This window comes from Onychostoma macrolepis, chromosome 24 (assembly GCF_012432095.1).
Source record: "Onychostoma macrolepis isolate SWU-2019 chromosome 24, ASM1243209v1, whole genome shotgun sequence".
NCBI lineage: Eukaryota > Metazoa > Chordata > Actinopteri > Cypriniformes > Cyprinidae > Onychostoma > Onychostoma macrolepis.
In genome coordinates this window covers 22664916-22681435 of record NC_081178.1, presented here as the reverse complement: position 1 = coordinate 22681435, position 16520 = coordinate 22664916, and the positions used below count along the sequence as shown (strand labels likewise).

General features: G+C 34.8%; 1 protein-coding gene across 1 annotated transcript; it reads left to right on the top strand.

The window, feature by feature from the left end:
* Positions 1–6866: 6866 nt before the first annotated feature.
* On the top strand, positions 6867–13901 carry si:ch73-206p6.1 (phospholipid scramblase 1). Its single transcript, XM_058764593.1, has 7 exons — positions 6867–7018; positions 10001–10090; positions 10847–10889; positions 11350–11570; positions 11736–11897; positions 13314–13472; positions 13552–13901. Exons 2-7 carry the CDS (start codon positions 10013–10015, stop codon positions 13579–13581), a joined length of 693 nt encoding a protein of 230 aa, XP_058620576.1. The 5' UTR covers positions 6867–7018; positions 10001–10012; the 3' UTR covers positions 13582–13901.
* The last annotated feature ends 2619 nt before the right edge of the window (positions 13902–16520 follow it).

Here is a 16520-nt window from a genome sequence, read left to right as displayed (position 1 = left end):
GATGCAGCCACTGTCTTAATAAGTGAGTCGCTGAGTCATTTATTCAATTGATTCTTTCAAAATGGCTGATTCATTCAGGAACGAAGTAAGAGCCTGTGTCCTAAATTCTATGTGATATTAGTAATTTTCAATACTATTTAGGGCAGACAGGGTGGCTAGTATGCACATTAGGACGCAGGGAGAAACTGTTTTTATGAACGGATCAGTGAATCATTGACTCACCAGACCAAATTTATTCAAAATTGCAACTTCATAACACACTCAATTCACCCAATCTCATGTTAATCTTGAGTACCTATAAAGTAGTATTGAATCCTTCATATCTCCAAAGAGTCTTTAGTTTTAGCATATTTAGAAAGATACAGTTTTACGATTCTCTCTGAAAACAGCCGAGCTCCTGGAGGCATGCTGTGGGTGGAGTTAAAGGGTGATGAGCACTTGAGTGCCGATTGTCAACAAAACACAGACATTTGATGCCGTTTCACTTACCGTTTGCAGTTCCGATTTATGGCAGGGATCTGTTATTGCTGGGGCCGTTTCAGTATCATATGATGTGCAAATTCAGCGTTGAACTGGGCCTTGTTTATAAAATGTTCATCAACAAATACATTTGCAAAACTCCGTTGCTGCACCAGAAAAACAAACAGCATCCACGTAACGCTGGCTTCTTTGGGAAGCTGAACAAGGATATATTTTCCTCATAACCAAAAACATATTTCTTTGGAGAAATTCTTCCCAATCAAGTCCCATGCAGCGCAGCTGAATGAAGCACGTTGATGGGTGCGCTCTTGCTCTCGCGCTGGTCAATGTGTGCGCGGGCACGTTCTTCCGGGAGAACTGCCCATACAAGGAGTTCCACCCTTCATGGCGTCATGAAAAAACTTTCTGAAACTTGTACACTCTAAAAAAAATAACCTTGTTGGGTTATTTTATTGGGTTATTTTTTTTACCCAGGTTCTTGCAGTTTTTCTGTAAATAAGTTGATGGGTCATTTTTAATGCAGTTTTTTTTTTCTTTTCTACCCAACCACTGTTGAGCTGGTCTTCAAAGAAGCAATGCAGCTGCTGAGTTACAGTCAGAGCATGGGCTTTTTGAGTCCAACGGGAGAGAGCGGTTCTCAGCGCTGCCGCTGCCACCGCCGTCACCAATTTGGTGCACTTCTTAAGCTAAATAAAGGTTTGCAAACATTTTATTTAATTTATAAAGTCTTTACTGTGCTGTAAATTGTATTATTTTACGCAATGCAACATAAGGACGAGATATCAGTAAGCAGCGTCAGCAGCGGTAGTTTTGCATGATGGAAACGACTTTTGCCCTGCATAACATAAATTAATTTTATTTCGTTATAATACTGAGTTAAATTTAATGTGATGTTAAAATATGTTCTCTAATCTCAGAACTGTTTGTTTATGGGCAGGTTTTGAAAGAATGGATGAAACGCATTTGTCCGTGTTTCACTCCGTCTCGAATCACGCTCAGGGAAAGCGCTCGAGAAATCTCTTCCGCAGCTCGGTACGCTTTCAACTTGTTTTTTTTTTTTTTTGTCTAGAGCAAGAGACTGTACGACAGTCACCTTACAGGATTTGACTGATTTTTACGTAGAGAGGGTGACAGCTCACCGCATTAAAATAAATGATTATTCATGTTTTCATAACCGCTGGCCAAATTCAAAAATTAAACTAAAATTAAAACATCTTTGAGAGCAAGGGGGCCTCCCTGTGTATAGGGAGGATCGGCTCTGGCCAGCAATATAATATATTTTTTAAACATTAGTTGACTTAAATAAAACAACCCAGCATGGTAGGTAAAAATGTTTAACCTAACCAGCTGGGTCAAAATAACCCAGCATGTGTTCTGTCCAATATTTACCCAGCGCTGGTTTGTCAAATAACCACATGACTTTGTTTGCAACCATTTTTATCCGGTTCATGGACTTCCACCAGAGGTCGCCCTTCCATCATAATGATTATCACACCACACAGACTGTTGCACGTCACTCTGGACTGCATTTCCCATCATCCATTGCACTGATTGCACACAGCTGTAACCAATCACACACACACTATATTACACCCACTCAGGTCCTTCTCAAACTGCCAAGTATTGTTTAGCGTTTATCACTCTCCTAGTGATAGCTACATTAGGGAGCTATTCCATGTTTTCTGAGTCTGAGTCAAGTTTATCCTGTTTATTGCCTGAGTCATTTGTGTCTTGATCCTAGCCTGTGTATCTCGTTTCTTGTCTGTTCTCTGCCTTCCCTTAAGTTTATAGCCTGCCTTGGATATATCTCTCTCTCGTCTTGTCGTTTGGACTCTGTTTGCCCCTGGCTGGACTATTATCGTGTACCTGGATTATCTCTCTTTGTTTTGCTCTCTGGATCACGTTCGTCGCAGATCGACCCCTTCTGTTCACTGGACTGCTCTTGTTTTTTGCCCGTGCCATACCTGTTTGCTGGTGTTTCGACCCTGCCTGTGTTTTTGACCACGTCTCTGTCTAATAAAGCTTGCAAATGGATCTGCATGCTTATTATCTGCAAGATTTTATTATTTATTTATTTATTTATTATTATTATTATTATTATTATTAGTGAAAGTTTAAACCTTTTTAAATTAGCACCAAAGTCCTTCACGTTTTCCAGGAAGTGATGCAGGATTTGTCTTTTGAGCTAAAAACAGGGACAGATTCCCACAATTTAATACACTGGATTAAAAGTTGCCATTGTCTACATCTTCAGCACCAGCAGAGAAGATTTTTAGCCTACTTTACTGATCATTTTTAGCCAGACAGGTTTAATCCACATTCTCCCTGTTCGGTAATAGAACACTCTCTGACCTCATAATTTTGAAAAGTTATCATGCCCTACCAAGTACAATGTAGGACAGGCAAACAGTGTTTGCTCCGAATGTGAGTCATGGTTAAATGCAGCCTATTCCTGTAAGTAACTAAGGTGGTAATAGTCTAAGCATGCTTAAAAATTGCTGGGTGACATTGTGGACTACACAAATCATGTTGTAACTAAATAGCCTGACCATATTTCAGTTCTCTTTTGTCCTATTGCAACAGACTTGTCATCCTATTTTGGTATTTACCAGCTGAGAAGCACTGCTTTAAACCAACTTGAATCTAGACCTAAAAAACAAATGGCATTTACCTAATTTGGCATTCCAAGCAATTAAAAATTGCTTGTAAATCTCTCATTATGGTATAGTATCACTATATCTTGGATTCAGTCTTATTTCAAGTTGTTTTCTTTCAATTAGCACAGGTTTTCAAAATCATCAAATTTTCTAAATGTTTTTGGAAAGTTGTTATACTCTGTGTGAACAAAAAATAAATAAATAAATACAAATAACATAAACTAGCATTGAGGGGGGGGGGAATCCTCTTTGCATCAATTATAAGGGTTAATGTGTTTTTTTGTTTGTTTGTTTTTTCCCTCCCTATAATAAATATATGTGGTAATAGTTTTATTCTTTGTAATAATTTGGTCAAACTAGTCTTGAGTCAGACACACTTTTGGGATGTATCTTAAATCACCCCCATACCCTCTTTTCACCCTTCCCTACATTACTCCTCTAACATAGTCCATTTGAATGAGTGAATGGAAATGAGTGAGCAAATTCCAACATCAGAAGTACTTCAGACAAGATGCGGAAATTCATTTGGTGTGAAGCTCACAGTGCATGCGTATTGTCTAGTAGCTAGCAGTTTAGTGTACATCAATTGTATACTATTTTTTTCAGGTGAATGAGTACACTCGATAATGTTCATTATAGTGTTGGACACAAGTGCAAATGCCAGTTGCCTCACATACTGCACTATGGGCATACGGGAAAGTTTCAGATAGAGCCATGACTTGAACCAAGTAGTCCCACAACCAGATCACTCACACAATTATTGGACAGTTTCTCCACTGATTGTGGCCATGGCTGTGTGTTAGCTCAATACTGCACTCCTGTGGCCACTGTAGTGTAACACTTTATTTTGATACTGATACAGATACTGCCATATTTTCCATCACACACCTCAAAAAATGAGTGAATTAATGAATTAATTAATTAATTAATTAATTAAATGATAGCATGACATAACATAAAATGTATTATACCACTTTTATTATCATCACATACCTAAGAAAAAAGAAAAAGAAAAAAAGACATGAACTGACTCAAATTAAAATATTGTAAAATTGTGTGGCACTCACTATTGTGTCACTTTATATTAGCATTAAGCCATCCAAAATTTTAAAAGCACAGACTGTGGGCTGAATTCAGGCAGACAGTAACTAAATACATTTACTTGATTATTGTACTTAAGTACACTTTTTGAGTATCTGTACTTTACTTGAGTATTATTTTTTTCTGGAAACTTATGACTTTAACTTCACTACATCTGAAAGACAAATATTGTACTTTTGACTCCACTACATTTCTATCAAGGTCCTCGAAGTAGAAAGTCGTTACTATGTAGCAGCTTTGAAAGTCAGTGGGTGATTTTTTTCTTCTCCAAAACGTGACTTTCTTTTTTTCAGACAGTTTATCAGTAATCACTCTTGTAGGGCTACATGAAGTGATTTCCCAGCATTTTTTAACACTGACCAGTTGCAAATGTGATATTTATTTACAATAAATGTACAATAATACAATAATGTGGTATATATACAGTATATTAGACACAATATTGTCTGATTTTGCTAAATTGTGTACTTGAAAATATTACCTATAAAGCCACAGAAGAACTGTTGTGCGTGTCCTAATTAAACACAACAGGTGTTGGACTTGAAGCAGCACTGCACAGACCGTTCTGTGTGTGACATCAAAGTACCGCGAGAGCGATTAGACAGCATTTTTTAAATGTTTGTTTTGATGTCAAATAAGTCTTGCTGTTTTGCTTTTTTGTTAAAGCAGTGTTTCTGTAGTAAAGTTATACAGCTACAGTTGCTGGGTTTTAAAGCAGGTGTAATTTGTCCCCCTTATCACTCTGTATTTACAGGATTTCACTGTCCACTCTGTTCAAATGTGGATGAATGGCTACACATAGATGTGTGCACACACTGCCAGAGCTGTGTGAGATCATTACCATCCTGCTTTTGTGGGGGTGTTAAATAATAATTTATTTATTTATTTATTTATTTTCCCCATAGGTTTTAACATTCTAAAAGCTCTTTATTCCAAAGATGCTACAAGCTAGTCAGTGTATTCAGTAGGTGTAATGTATTTTAAGTTGCTTCAGAGGTATTGCAAGTATTACATACAACAATAATAAAACAGTGCATTGACATAAAAAAAGAAATTTACTTTTGGTACTTAAGTACTTTTAAAAGCAAGTACTTCTGTACTTTTACTTAAGTAAAAATCTGTCTTTACAAATTTTACTTGTAACGGAGTAATATTTGACCAGCAGTATCTGTACTTTCACTCAAGTAATGGAGTTGTGTACTTTGTCCGCCTCTGCAACTAAGATGTTTTCTGACATTTCTAGGTCAGTGGTTCTTAACCAGGGGACTGTGGCTAAAATAATTCAACTAAAATCAAACTAATGAATGAATAAACAAACAAAAATAAATAAATAATTAAAATAATCTAAAATATTCTAATTAAAATGCTAAAAAAAAAAAAAGTAGAGAACCATTGTTCTAGTGTGTATAAAAAGGTGTGATTGATGAATTTGTGATGATTGACGATTCTTTAAATTCTGAGAGTAGAGCAGAGTTTACGGTCAAGAACTGTAAACTGTACTGTACAAATTGTGAGTGATTGCACTATACTGTCAACTACCTTTACCGACTAACTGATTTTGACTGAATTGGTTCTCTAGTTGACCTTTTCAGATTGGCTTACAGTAATTTTGCAGTCTCTGCCATGATAAGGTCTGTTTATCACGTGGTATACTGTAAAGTGATGGTCCAGACTTCACAGCAGTTTTTGCCATCTACCTTCCTCTTTGATGAACTCTTGCACACAAATTGATCGGTTCATCAACCTTTCAGTGTATCCCGGCAGAAAAGTCTTGCAGTTATAAATGATAACAGCGGGGATTTCACCTGAAGCTGTATCGTTCCATTGACTAGCTTGACCAACAGGCTACCTGTTGTGTTGCAATGACTTTAAGCTAGGGACGTATTTTTTGGAGAATATGGTTGTAGAAAAAAGGGTGGGAGTTTTTGAAGTAGGCTTTTTTGTTTGTTCCTATCCACCTTATTTTTAACGTAGGCCATTTTCACCTGGTGTCAACTGTTTGATTTATTTTAGCTGTTCAAAAACAGTTTGTTAGGCTGTTAAATATTGCAGCTGATCTTTGTTAGCATATTATTTTACTTTATGATTGTAATTATACACACAGTGGTTTCTGGCGTAGAAATAACACAATTCACTGCACTTTGTTATTTATTTATTTAGGCTAATGATTCAGAAGTCTGGCGCATTAACAGGAAATAGCTTTGAAAAATAAGGTGGATTAACACACGGTTTTGGCGATAAACGCACGCGTTCAATTCCCTAATATAACATATAATATATTTACTTTACGATATATGACTAGGTCAAAATTCAGTTCTGTGGTATATCCATTTAACTCATGAAACAAATCTCATTATGATTCGCGGAGGTGTCAAACATCTCTACTGCCTCCTGCAATAGATTTTTATTTATTTATTTATTTATTTATTCTACTATGCTGAAAACCAGCCATTATGAATATTAATTAGCACATGCTGACGTTAACCGAATTAATATTCATGAGTCAAGACTTTCCTGGCGCTCACTTACAAACGTCTGCCTTTCAGCCAATCAGATAGTATTACACGGTGACTGTACATTACGTAATTAATATTCATGAGCAAAAGGCTTACCATAGTAGGATTTGTTAATTCGCTTCCGGGAAATTTCGACTGAAGCGTATTGACGTAAAGAGAGCTTTGGAGCACGTGAGCATCATGCCAGCCAATGAGATGTGGTGCATAATATGGGGCCGAGACTCTTAGTCAGCCCGTTATAGTCCTTATCATAAGAAGACGCAGGTGAGTTTTGATCTTCTGTAAATAGATTTGTACAGCAGATTTAAGGCAACCGCGAGCATCATGCAGCTTATAAACCATGCGTTTGATTTTTATTTGTATGAGGAAAAAATCTGGTCAGTCACTACAGGCAGATCAGCCTTGAACGCACTTGCTTGCATGACATAAACTGTTGTGTTTCTTCAGGTCGTGTTGCTATATTATACTCATTTAAAGACTAAGAAATTAGATGAATTATATAACTCTCTTGTTTCCAGGCTATTCATAAAACCATACAGTATATTTAGAATGAAATAGTGTTGTATGTTTGCCTGGTTCTATGTCTTCTAGACATAGTCGTCTAAATTTAGACGACTTCTATTTTCTCTCAGTGGATAAATGTTTAAATGTTACACTGCTGAAAATATATATTTTTGATAATTATTATTGTCACAAAACTTTATTTTCTAATTCTTGAATGCTTATGCATACAGATCTGATGACTTTATACTAATTAAGCGATTTATTTTTATTTTTTTTAAACAAAAGTTAAATGTGTTCATAAAAGTTCCCATAGTTTTGACAATGACATTATAAACCAAGTAGGATTTTTAACAAAAATTAAATTTGTACCAAGGTGTGTTGTGCCCCACAGGTGGGATAAATTGCCCCCGTGCGGGTGAGGTAAAATGTCCCCAGTCTGACAAAACAATTTGATACGTTTACAGCAAAATCAGAGTACAGACAGTTTTAGCTTAAAATTAAAAATAATATAATCATTAATTATAAATTACAAAATTATAATAGCCTATTTGAAAAATTGGGTTAGATGATGCTAACTGGCTACCTGACTAGCTACCTGATGCTAACTTAAAGTGATTGTTAAATATTAAATTAATAATATTAAATATTGCTAAAGTCCAAATATGTTTATTCAACCAACTAGTTAGAATACATTTGATGGAAAAACAAAGGATTTGACGTTCAGAACAGAGTAACTACAATAATTAAGTCATATATATATATATATATATATATATATATATATACACACACACACACACACACAATTTTCGCCCTCTTCCTGTTTTTTATTTTATTAATTTTTTTGGCATATTTGTCACACTTGAATGATTCAGATCATCAAACAAATTTTAATATTACACAAAGATAACCCGAGTAAATACAAAATGCAGTTTTGAAATAATGATTTAATTCATTAAGGGAAAAAAGCTGTCCAAACTTGCTTGGCCCTACGTGAAAAAAAGTAATTACCCCCTAAACCTAATAACTGGTTGTGCCACCCTTTGCAGCAACAACTGCAATCAAGCGTTTGTGATAACTGGCAATGAGTCTTTCACATCGCTGTGGAGGAATTTTGGCCCACTCTTCTTTGCAGAATTGTTTTAATTCAGCTACATTGGAGGGTTTGAGAGCATGAATGCACTGTTTAAGGTCATGCCACAGCATTTCAATTGGATTTAAGTCCAGACTTTGATTTGGCCACTCCAAAACCTTAATTTAGAGGTGGCCTTGCTGCTGTGTTTGGGATCATTGTCCTGCTGCATAACCCAAGTTCGCTTCAGCTTGAGGTCACAAACTGATGGCCGGACATTCTCCTTCAGGATTTTCTGATAGAGTGCAGAATTCATGGTTCCATCAATTATGGCAAGTCATCCAGGTCCTGCTGCTGCAAAGCATCCTCAGACCATCACACTACCATCACCATGTTTGACTGTTGGTATGATGTTCTTTTTATGAAATGCTGTGTTGGTTGTACGCCAGATATAACGGGACACACACCTTCCAAAAAGTGCAACTTTCGTCTCATCAGTCCACAGAATATTTGCCCAAAAGTCTTGGGGATAATCAAGATATTTTTGCCTTTGTGTTCTTTTTGGTCAGCAATGGCTTTTGCCTTGGAACTGTTTTTGCCCAGTCTCTTTCTAATTGTTGAATCATGAACACTGACTTAATTGAGGCAAGTGAGGCCTGCAGTTCTTTAGATGTTGTTCTGGGTTCTTTTATGACCTCCTGGATGAGTCGTCTTTGTGCTCTTGGAGTAATTTTGGTAGGCCGGCCACTCCTGGGAAGGTTCACCACTGCTCCAAGTTTTCTCCATTTGTGGATAATGGCTCTGACATGGTTTGCTGGAGTCCCAAAGCCTTAGAAATAGCTTTATAACCCTTTCCAGACTGATACGTCAACTATTTTGTTTCTCATCTGTTCTTAAATTTCTTTAGATCGTGGCATGATGTGTTGCTCTTTAAGCATGCTTCGCTTTGTCAGACAGGTTCACTTATATTTTTTTCACGTAGGGCCAGGTAGGTTTGGACAGCTTTTTTCTGTTAATAAATGAAATCATCATTTAAAAACTGCATTTTGTATTTACTTGCATTATCTTTGTGTAATATTAAAATTTGTTTGATAATCTGAATCTTTTAAGTGTGACACATATGCAAAAATAAATAAATAAAAAACAGTAAAGGGACAAAAACCTTTTCACTGCACTGTGTGTGTATATATATATATATATATATATATATATATATATATGTGTCATTCTGAAAATATAATAATATTTTTCTTAAATAACACATACTTCCTATCTACAGGCCCTACTGTTCTCATATCATATATAACTGTGATGTTCTACAAAACATCAAGCTTTTAAACACTTTTTTATTTTTTTTTCTTACTGCTGAAAATTAGATCATTTACTGTGAAATGTGTTTTCTCTTCAGTACATCACCAGTGTAAGTTCCATGTTGAGTACTTATGCATCACTCTTGCCAATGTAGTTCATAGTTACAATAAAAATTTATCTTGACTTTATCTAGTGGTTATTTTGAGAAAAACAGTAGGTGGGCGTTTTCCCCCACTCTACCCTACATTTAATTTGTACAAAATCATTTGCAATGTTTTAAGACAATTTAAGTTCATGTTCATGTTATTTGCTAAAATTTCATTGACCAATATACAAATATTTATCGTCTTCACAATAAGGATAAGGCAGCCATGCAACCGACGAATATGTATATGGTTCCCAATCCAGGAATACCAGGCTGTCCACCGGGATTAGACTACCTGACACAGGTAAATTAACATTTTATTTAATAATTATTATGTATATACATATATATATATATATATATATATATATATATATATATATGTATGTGTGTGTGTGTGTGTGTGTGTGTGTGTTGATAAATTTTCATAGTTTTTTCATCATTAATTTGATGATTTAATAATGAGAGATTTGTGGACACATAAATGTTTTTAGATTTGTGGAGTTAAATTAAGATTAATACATAATGGGGTTATTATTCAGTACTTCCATGATTTAGATATATATTTCAGACGTCTTTGCTTTTCATTAAAACCTATAGGCTAATTAATTGAAACAATTCAAAATACAATTTAAAATACAATATTTGATTTAATTTTGTCTACTGTAATGACACTTTAAATATAAATAAATATTAATAAGAATTATATGAAAAGTCATATATGAATTCTGTATATTTAGGGGGCAATCTTGCCCCAGGTTGGGGGAAAACTTACCCCAGTAGTCGGGTAAGATAGCATCTGTGAATAAATACATGTTGTTCTATAACAACCGAATTAGCAATTAATTATATATATTTTCTATAACAGCACATGCATCATCATCATCATCATCTTTTATCCTGCACAAAATAAACTCATATCTAAAGACGTTACAATTTAAAAGTAAATGCATATTGCCCTATGATGGTTGTGATCATGTGATCATGGTTATGAATGTAATATGTTTCTATAACTCAAAATCGATCTATCTATCTATCTATCTTATTTATTTTCCGTTAGGTAGATCAACTTCTTATCAAACAGAAAGTTGAGCTTATTGAAGGTATGTATAACAGTTTTTTTTTTTTTTTTTTTTTTTACAGACATACCTATTTTTGCCCTAATACTAAATGTGACCCTGGACCACAAAACCAGTCTTAAGTGTCATTTTTTTTTTTTTTAATTGAGATTTATACATCATCTGAAAGCTGAGGGTGCAAAAAAATCTAAATATTGAGAAAATAGCCTTTAAAGTTGTCCAAATGAAGTTCTTAGCAATGCATATTACTAATCAAATATGAAGTTTTGATATATGTACAGTAAGAAATTTACAAAATATTTTCTGGAACATGATCTTTACTTAATACCCTAAATATTTTTGACATAAAATAAAAATGGATAATTTTGACCCATACAATGTATTTTTGGCTATTGCTACAAATATACCCCAGCGACTTAAGTTTTGTGGTCCAGGGTCACAAATATGTGGTATGTAATGAATAAGACCTGTATGGTTTATGCAGCTTTGGCAGGCTTCGAGAGCAACAATAAATATGAGATCCGTAACTCCATGGGTCAGAACGTGTTTTACGCGGTGGAGGAGAACGACTGTCTCACCCGTCAGTGCTGCGGCCCGCTGCGATCCTTCACCATCCGTGTCCTGGATAACTTCGGACAGGAGATCATCACAGTCAGCCGTCCTCTGAAATGCATGTCCTGCTGCTTCCCATGTTGTCTGCAAGAGGTGATCTGCCTGGATGGCAAAAACAGCTCTGAAAAGCGAATTTAGTTCTGAGAGTCGCTTTGATATAGACCACAGAGAAAATATTGGAATATGTATGATTAAGGGAGCAGTTTTGTTTATTCCTTGTTTTCACCCTCTTCTCTCTCTTTATTTCTCCTGTCTCAGTTGGAGATCCAGGCTCCTCCTGGAAACACAGTGGGATATATTCTACAGCAGTGGCACCCTTTCTTCCCCAAGTTCACCATAGAGAATGAGCACCGAGAGCCGGTTCTCAAGCTCCAGGGGCCGTTCTGTGGCTGGAGCTGCCTGCCAGACGTGGACTTTGAGGTATAACAACTCAAGCACCTTGTGATCAAACGGTCACAGACAACAACAATTGGTAACTCTCACTGAAAATGAATGGCTTTGTTGCTGTATCACACAGCCCTTAATTCCCTTGAAAGCTTTGTTTAGGCTGGTGAGTTGAGACTGATGTTTTACCAAAAACAAAACTAATTATACTTCACCTAAAGAACATAAAGCCTATTTTTATAGCCTATTTTTAGTATTATTTTCAAGTAGGCACATGGTCTTCTCAAATTGTATTTACTGTAATGTGAAACTTGCAATGTATTCATACAACATTATACTATATGTTGTATCCTTAATTTATGCAAGTTTTTATGGAAGAATTTTATCTCACAATTTACACTTTTGTTTTTTTTTTTCCTCACAATTCTGAGTTTTTTCCCCTTTTTTTAAACTCAGGATTGCAAGATATAAACTCGCTGTAAAAAAAAAATTAATAAAAATAAATAATAATAATAATAATAATAAATAAGCAAACAAACAAAAAAACACTACACTCACTTTTTTTATTACAATTCCAAGTTAATATTGCACAATTTTGCCTTTTGTATCTCGCAATTCTGACTTTTTTTTTCTCTGAATTATGAATTTATATCTCACAATTCTGTTTTTCTTTTTTTTTCGGCCACAAAATTAAAATTAAAAAGGCAATTGCAGCCTTTTAACAAACAATTCTGTCTTTTTTCTCTCGCAATTTAAAAAAAATAAAATAAAAAAAAAAGACAGAATTGTGAGATATAAACTCAGAAAAAAGTGAGAATTGGTTCTTCTCTGAATTTTAAACCAGAATTATTATTTTTTCTCTGAATTCTAAATTTAAATCTCGTAATTCTGCCTCAGAATTTGTTTTTATCTTACATGTATGACTTTTTTTCTTGCAATTACAAAAAAAAGAATTGTGAGATATAAACTCAGTACCTTTTTTCTTTTATATTTTTCTTAATACCCTTTTTTTGTAATAAATTCATTACAATTTGTATGGGGAAATGTGCTTAATTGTCAGGAAAATACTACAAAAATTGCATAAATTAATAATTATGATAATAATAATCATAATTATAACCGTTGGTTCATCCATAGACAACTGTTATTATTTGTGTTGTACTACTGAAGCATCTTAATGAAGAATATGTCAGTATGTAAATATGTGATTAATAATTCAGCTCTGTTAAAACAATAGCATTTAACTGGAGATCTTCAGATTTGTACTTTTTCTGTCTTTCTATTTATGTCTACTGGCTATCCGGCTCTTTCTATAAATGCCCACTAGGGGGAACTGTTGTTCAGCGGATGCAATATTTCAAGTAAATAAGCATGGATTTGCATTGACTTATTAGTTTCCCACAATTTCAGTATTTTTAAATGGTGTTTACTACTTATCGTGTTCCCTTGAAGATTCTGACCATGGATGAAGTCAGCATTGGAAAGATCAGCAAACAGTGGACAGGACTTCTCCGGGAGGCATTCACGGATTCAGACAACTTTGGGATCCAGTTCCCCATGGATCTTGATGTGAGAATGAAGGCAGTGATGATCGGAGCCTGCTTTCTCATTGTGAGTATGAGCGTACATAGAATATTTTTGATAGTATAGCTTATGAATGACATATTTGATTTATTTTCATTTTTTTCAGGACTTCATGTTTTTTGAGACGAACAACTAGGTGCTACGTAATGTCCAGCTCTGTGGAAACGGGTGAAAAGAGAAGATGTTTACCCTTGCACATCATACATCTGTGAAATCCAACGGAATGCATGTGAATATGAAGCCAGCAGTGAAGAAGAACGGTGATTTTAGAAACTGTGAAGTAGATTCAAGTGTGTGTTGAACTGGTAATACTGATTAAAGTGTGTTTTATTTTTACCTAACAGATTAATAGAAAATTATTAATGCCATGAATTGCATTTAAAGGAATAGCTCACCCCAAAACAATTATGTATAAATAAATGAACGAATAATAAATCTGCCATTGTTTATTCCAAAGTCATATGACATTTTTTTTTCCTCCATGGTCTTCCATCATCTAACATGAAAGGAGCAATTTAAAAGCATGTTTGAAAGTGAATGGACACCATAAAAGAAGCCATATGACAGATTTGTGTGAAGAAGAGACTTAAATTTAAATAGTGAACTATTCCTTTAAGAGCTGTCTGTACGACTATGCATATTAATTTTTGCAGTAATACCTACGCTGAATGACCAATATACACCTTTACGATACAAAGTTATATTTTATTGTGAAACAGTATTTTTCAACACTTTTCATTTTAATCAATAATTCCCAAAAATATACATAGTTTGCATGCAAACATATGTTGCAAACAGCCAAAAAGGTCTAAAAAAAAAGAAAAGTCATGAAAATCTAGTGATTTGTTATTTATTGTATGATTTACTTAGCTTATATATTGTTTATCTGTTTGATTTTTAGTGTAGACAAAAAAAAACTTAAAAATAGGAATATGTTTTTTAAGAATTTGTGAGCTTTATTCATTTATATTTTGTAGTACTCAGTGTCTCCAGAAGAGGGCAATGTTGATCTTTAAGTACGCGCAACATCTTCAACGTTTTAGTTCCTAAGTGTTGTCCATATTTAATTTTTTTTTTTTATGACTTGGGTTTGCAATTTAAAAATATCTACTGTATGTAACACTTCACGAATGCCTGTTATAGTTGATGTCTGACTAACACAGAATGTATTTTTCGCAGGGCACTGTTCGTTTTTAATATTTATTTTGACACATTACTAATTCCAGTGTTATATTATCTAGTGCAAAACAATTTTATAAACTGCACATATTTGTCTAATCATTGTGTAGGCAATGTACTGTTATTTGTGTGCTGTTAGTTATAATTCAACGTTTTGATTGAATTTGTCTTTAATCCAAAAAAAAAAAAAAATGAAAAGAAACAGAAACCACACAATCGTGTCTTGCATAAACCCTTAACTAAAACAGTATTTGTTGAAAAAAAAAAAAAAAAAAAGGATATTTGGTAAAAACTGAACTTTTCTCCTCAAGCTAGGAGTCAACAAGTTGGAAATAATGCGTCCTAATGGGCTGTGAGTTATGAATGCTGATGAAAGAGAACATGGCTTTACGTCATACAAAAGCTGTTTATAGGTTTGAGAAGAATTTCTATTTATTACCATTTAGCAGAGAGTGTTCAGTAAAGCATGTCATCAATGCAGCCTAGGCTTTGATCTGACCGCGGCTTGTGAAGAAATTAACATTTTAAAACGGTATTAGTGTGATGAAAACACATGAGACACTGAACTCTGATCTGGAATGCAATAAAGAGAATTATTTAGCTGAGGATTCAGTTCTCCTGGGCTCTGATATTCAGTTCTCATCCTGCGTCCTACAGGATAATGCCAAGTGCATCAAAGCAAATACTGCGCATATGCCATTCATTATGTCTTAACGCTTGTTTTTTAACAGAATTATATTGAGTTGCAAACTAGAAAGACTGTAACAGCATCCACTATTTCTGGAAACTATCAGAATGAACAGTTCAACCCAAAATGGAACATTTAGCATCGTTTACTCACCCTCATGGTTTTCTAAATCGATTATTTCTTTCATGGAACATAAAAAAGATTGAGCTATTCTCAAATGAAAATAGGAAACGCGCTATTCTTTGCATTTAACATTTTGCTCAACAGCTGGCTTTCACTGAACGGAGAAGAGCAGTTTAGATATTTTGTCGTAAATGTCTCCTGTTTGTGTTCCAGAGTAGAAAGGTACTCGTGTGAAGACTGAGGGTAAATGATGACACTCACTGCAGACAGGTAGTTTACTGTAATGTTCTATTGCAATGCTACCTGTACTGTTTGTATGTAGCAAATGATATTTTATAGTCCATTACACTTCCATGTATATTTAATCACCCATGTCTATGGGACACTGGGAGCTTATATTCACTTGCAAGAACTGCTTTCAGGGAGCAACATGGATTTTAGACTTGATGAAATAATATAATCTCTTTTGAAAAGACTTTTGGAGGATCAAATTTAGCAGTCTTGTTATGAAAAGGAAGAATTTTTTAAGTCAATCAGATCAACTTGCTTTTATGGTTTCCTCAAAATAACAAGATTAGACAGAGCCAAACCAGTCGGCCCAGCAGGATACTGACATGAAGGTTTCCTCTCGGATGCTCCTGTCAAATATGGGTGAAGCTTGGTCTGTGTGCACTATATTCAGTCACGAGATTTCGTGGATTATAATTGCTCAGGTAGCATTACAGGCCAGTGTCGCGATGCTTTACCACAAACCGCTATGAGGAACCAAAAATTGGATGACTGATTGAAGCAACCCTGTGCCCTTTGAAGAGCCTGCCTTTTTTCTGTAAACAGTATTTATTTCTGGCTGAAGGAGTTTTCCAAAGAATATATACTAAAAACTGTGTCAAGACCAGTATGTAATCATGTGCAATGACCCAGATTTTATGATTTGAACATTTGTCTTTATAATTGAATCATCAAAGCTTTGAGAGCCATTTTGTGCTTTTTTGAAGGAAGACTCGTGCTCTCCTTCTCTGCATGACACCAACATTTTTAGATTTTTGGACAAGAACTAATGAATGCATACTCCTGAAGCTGTACCG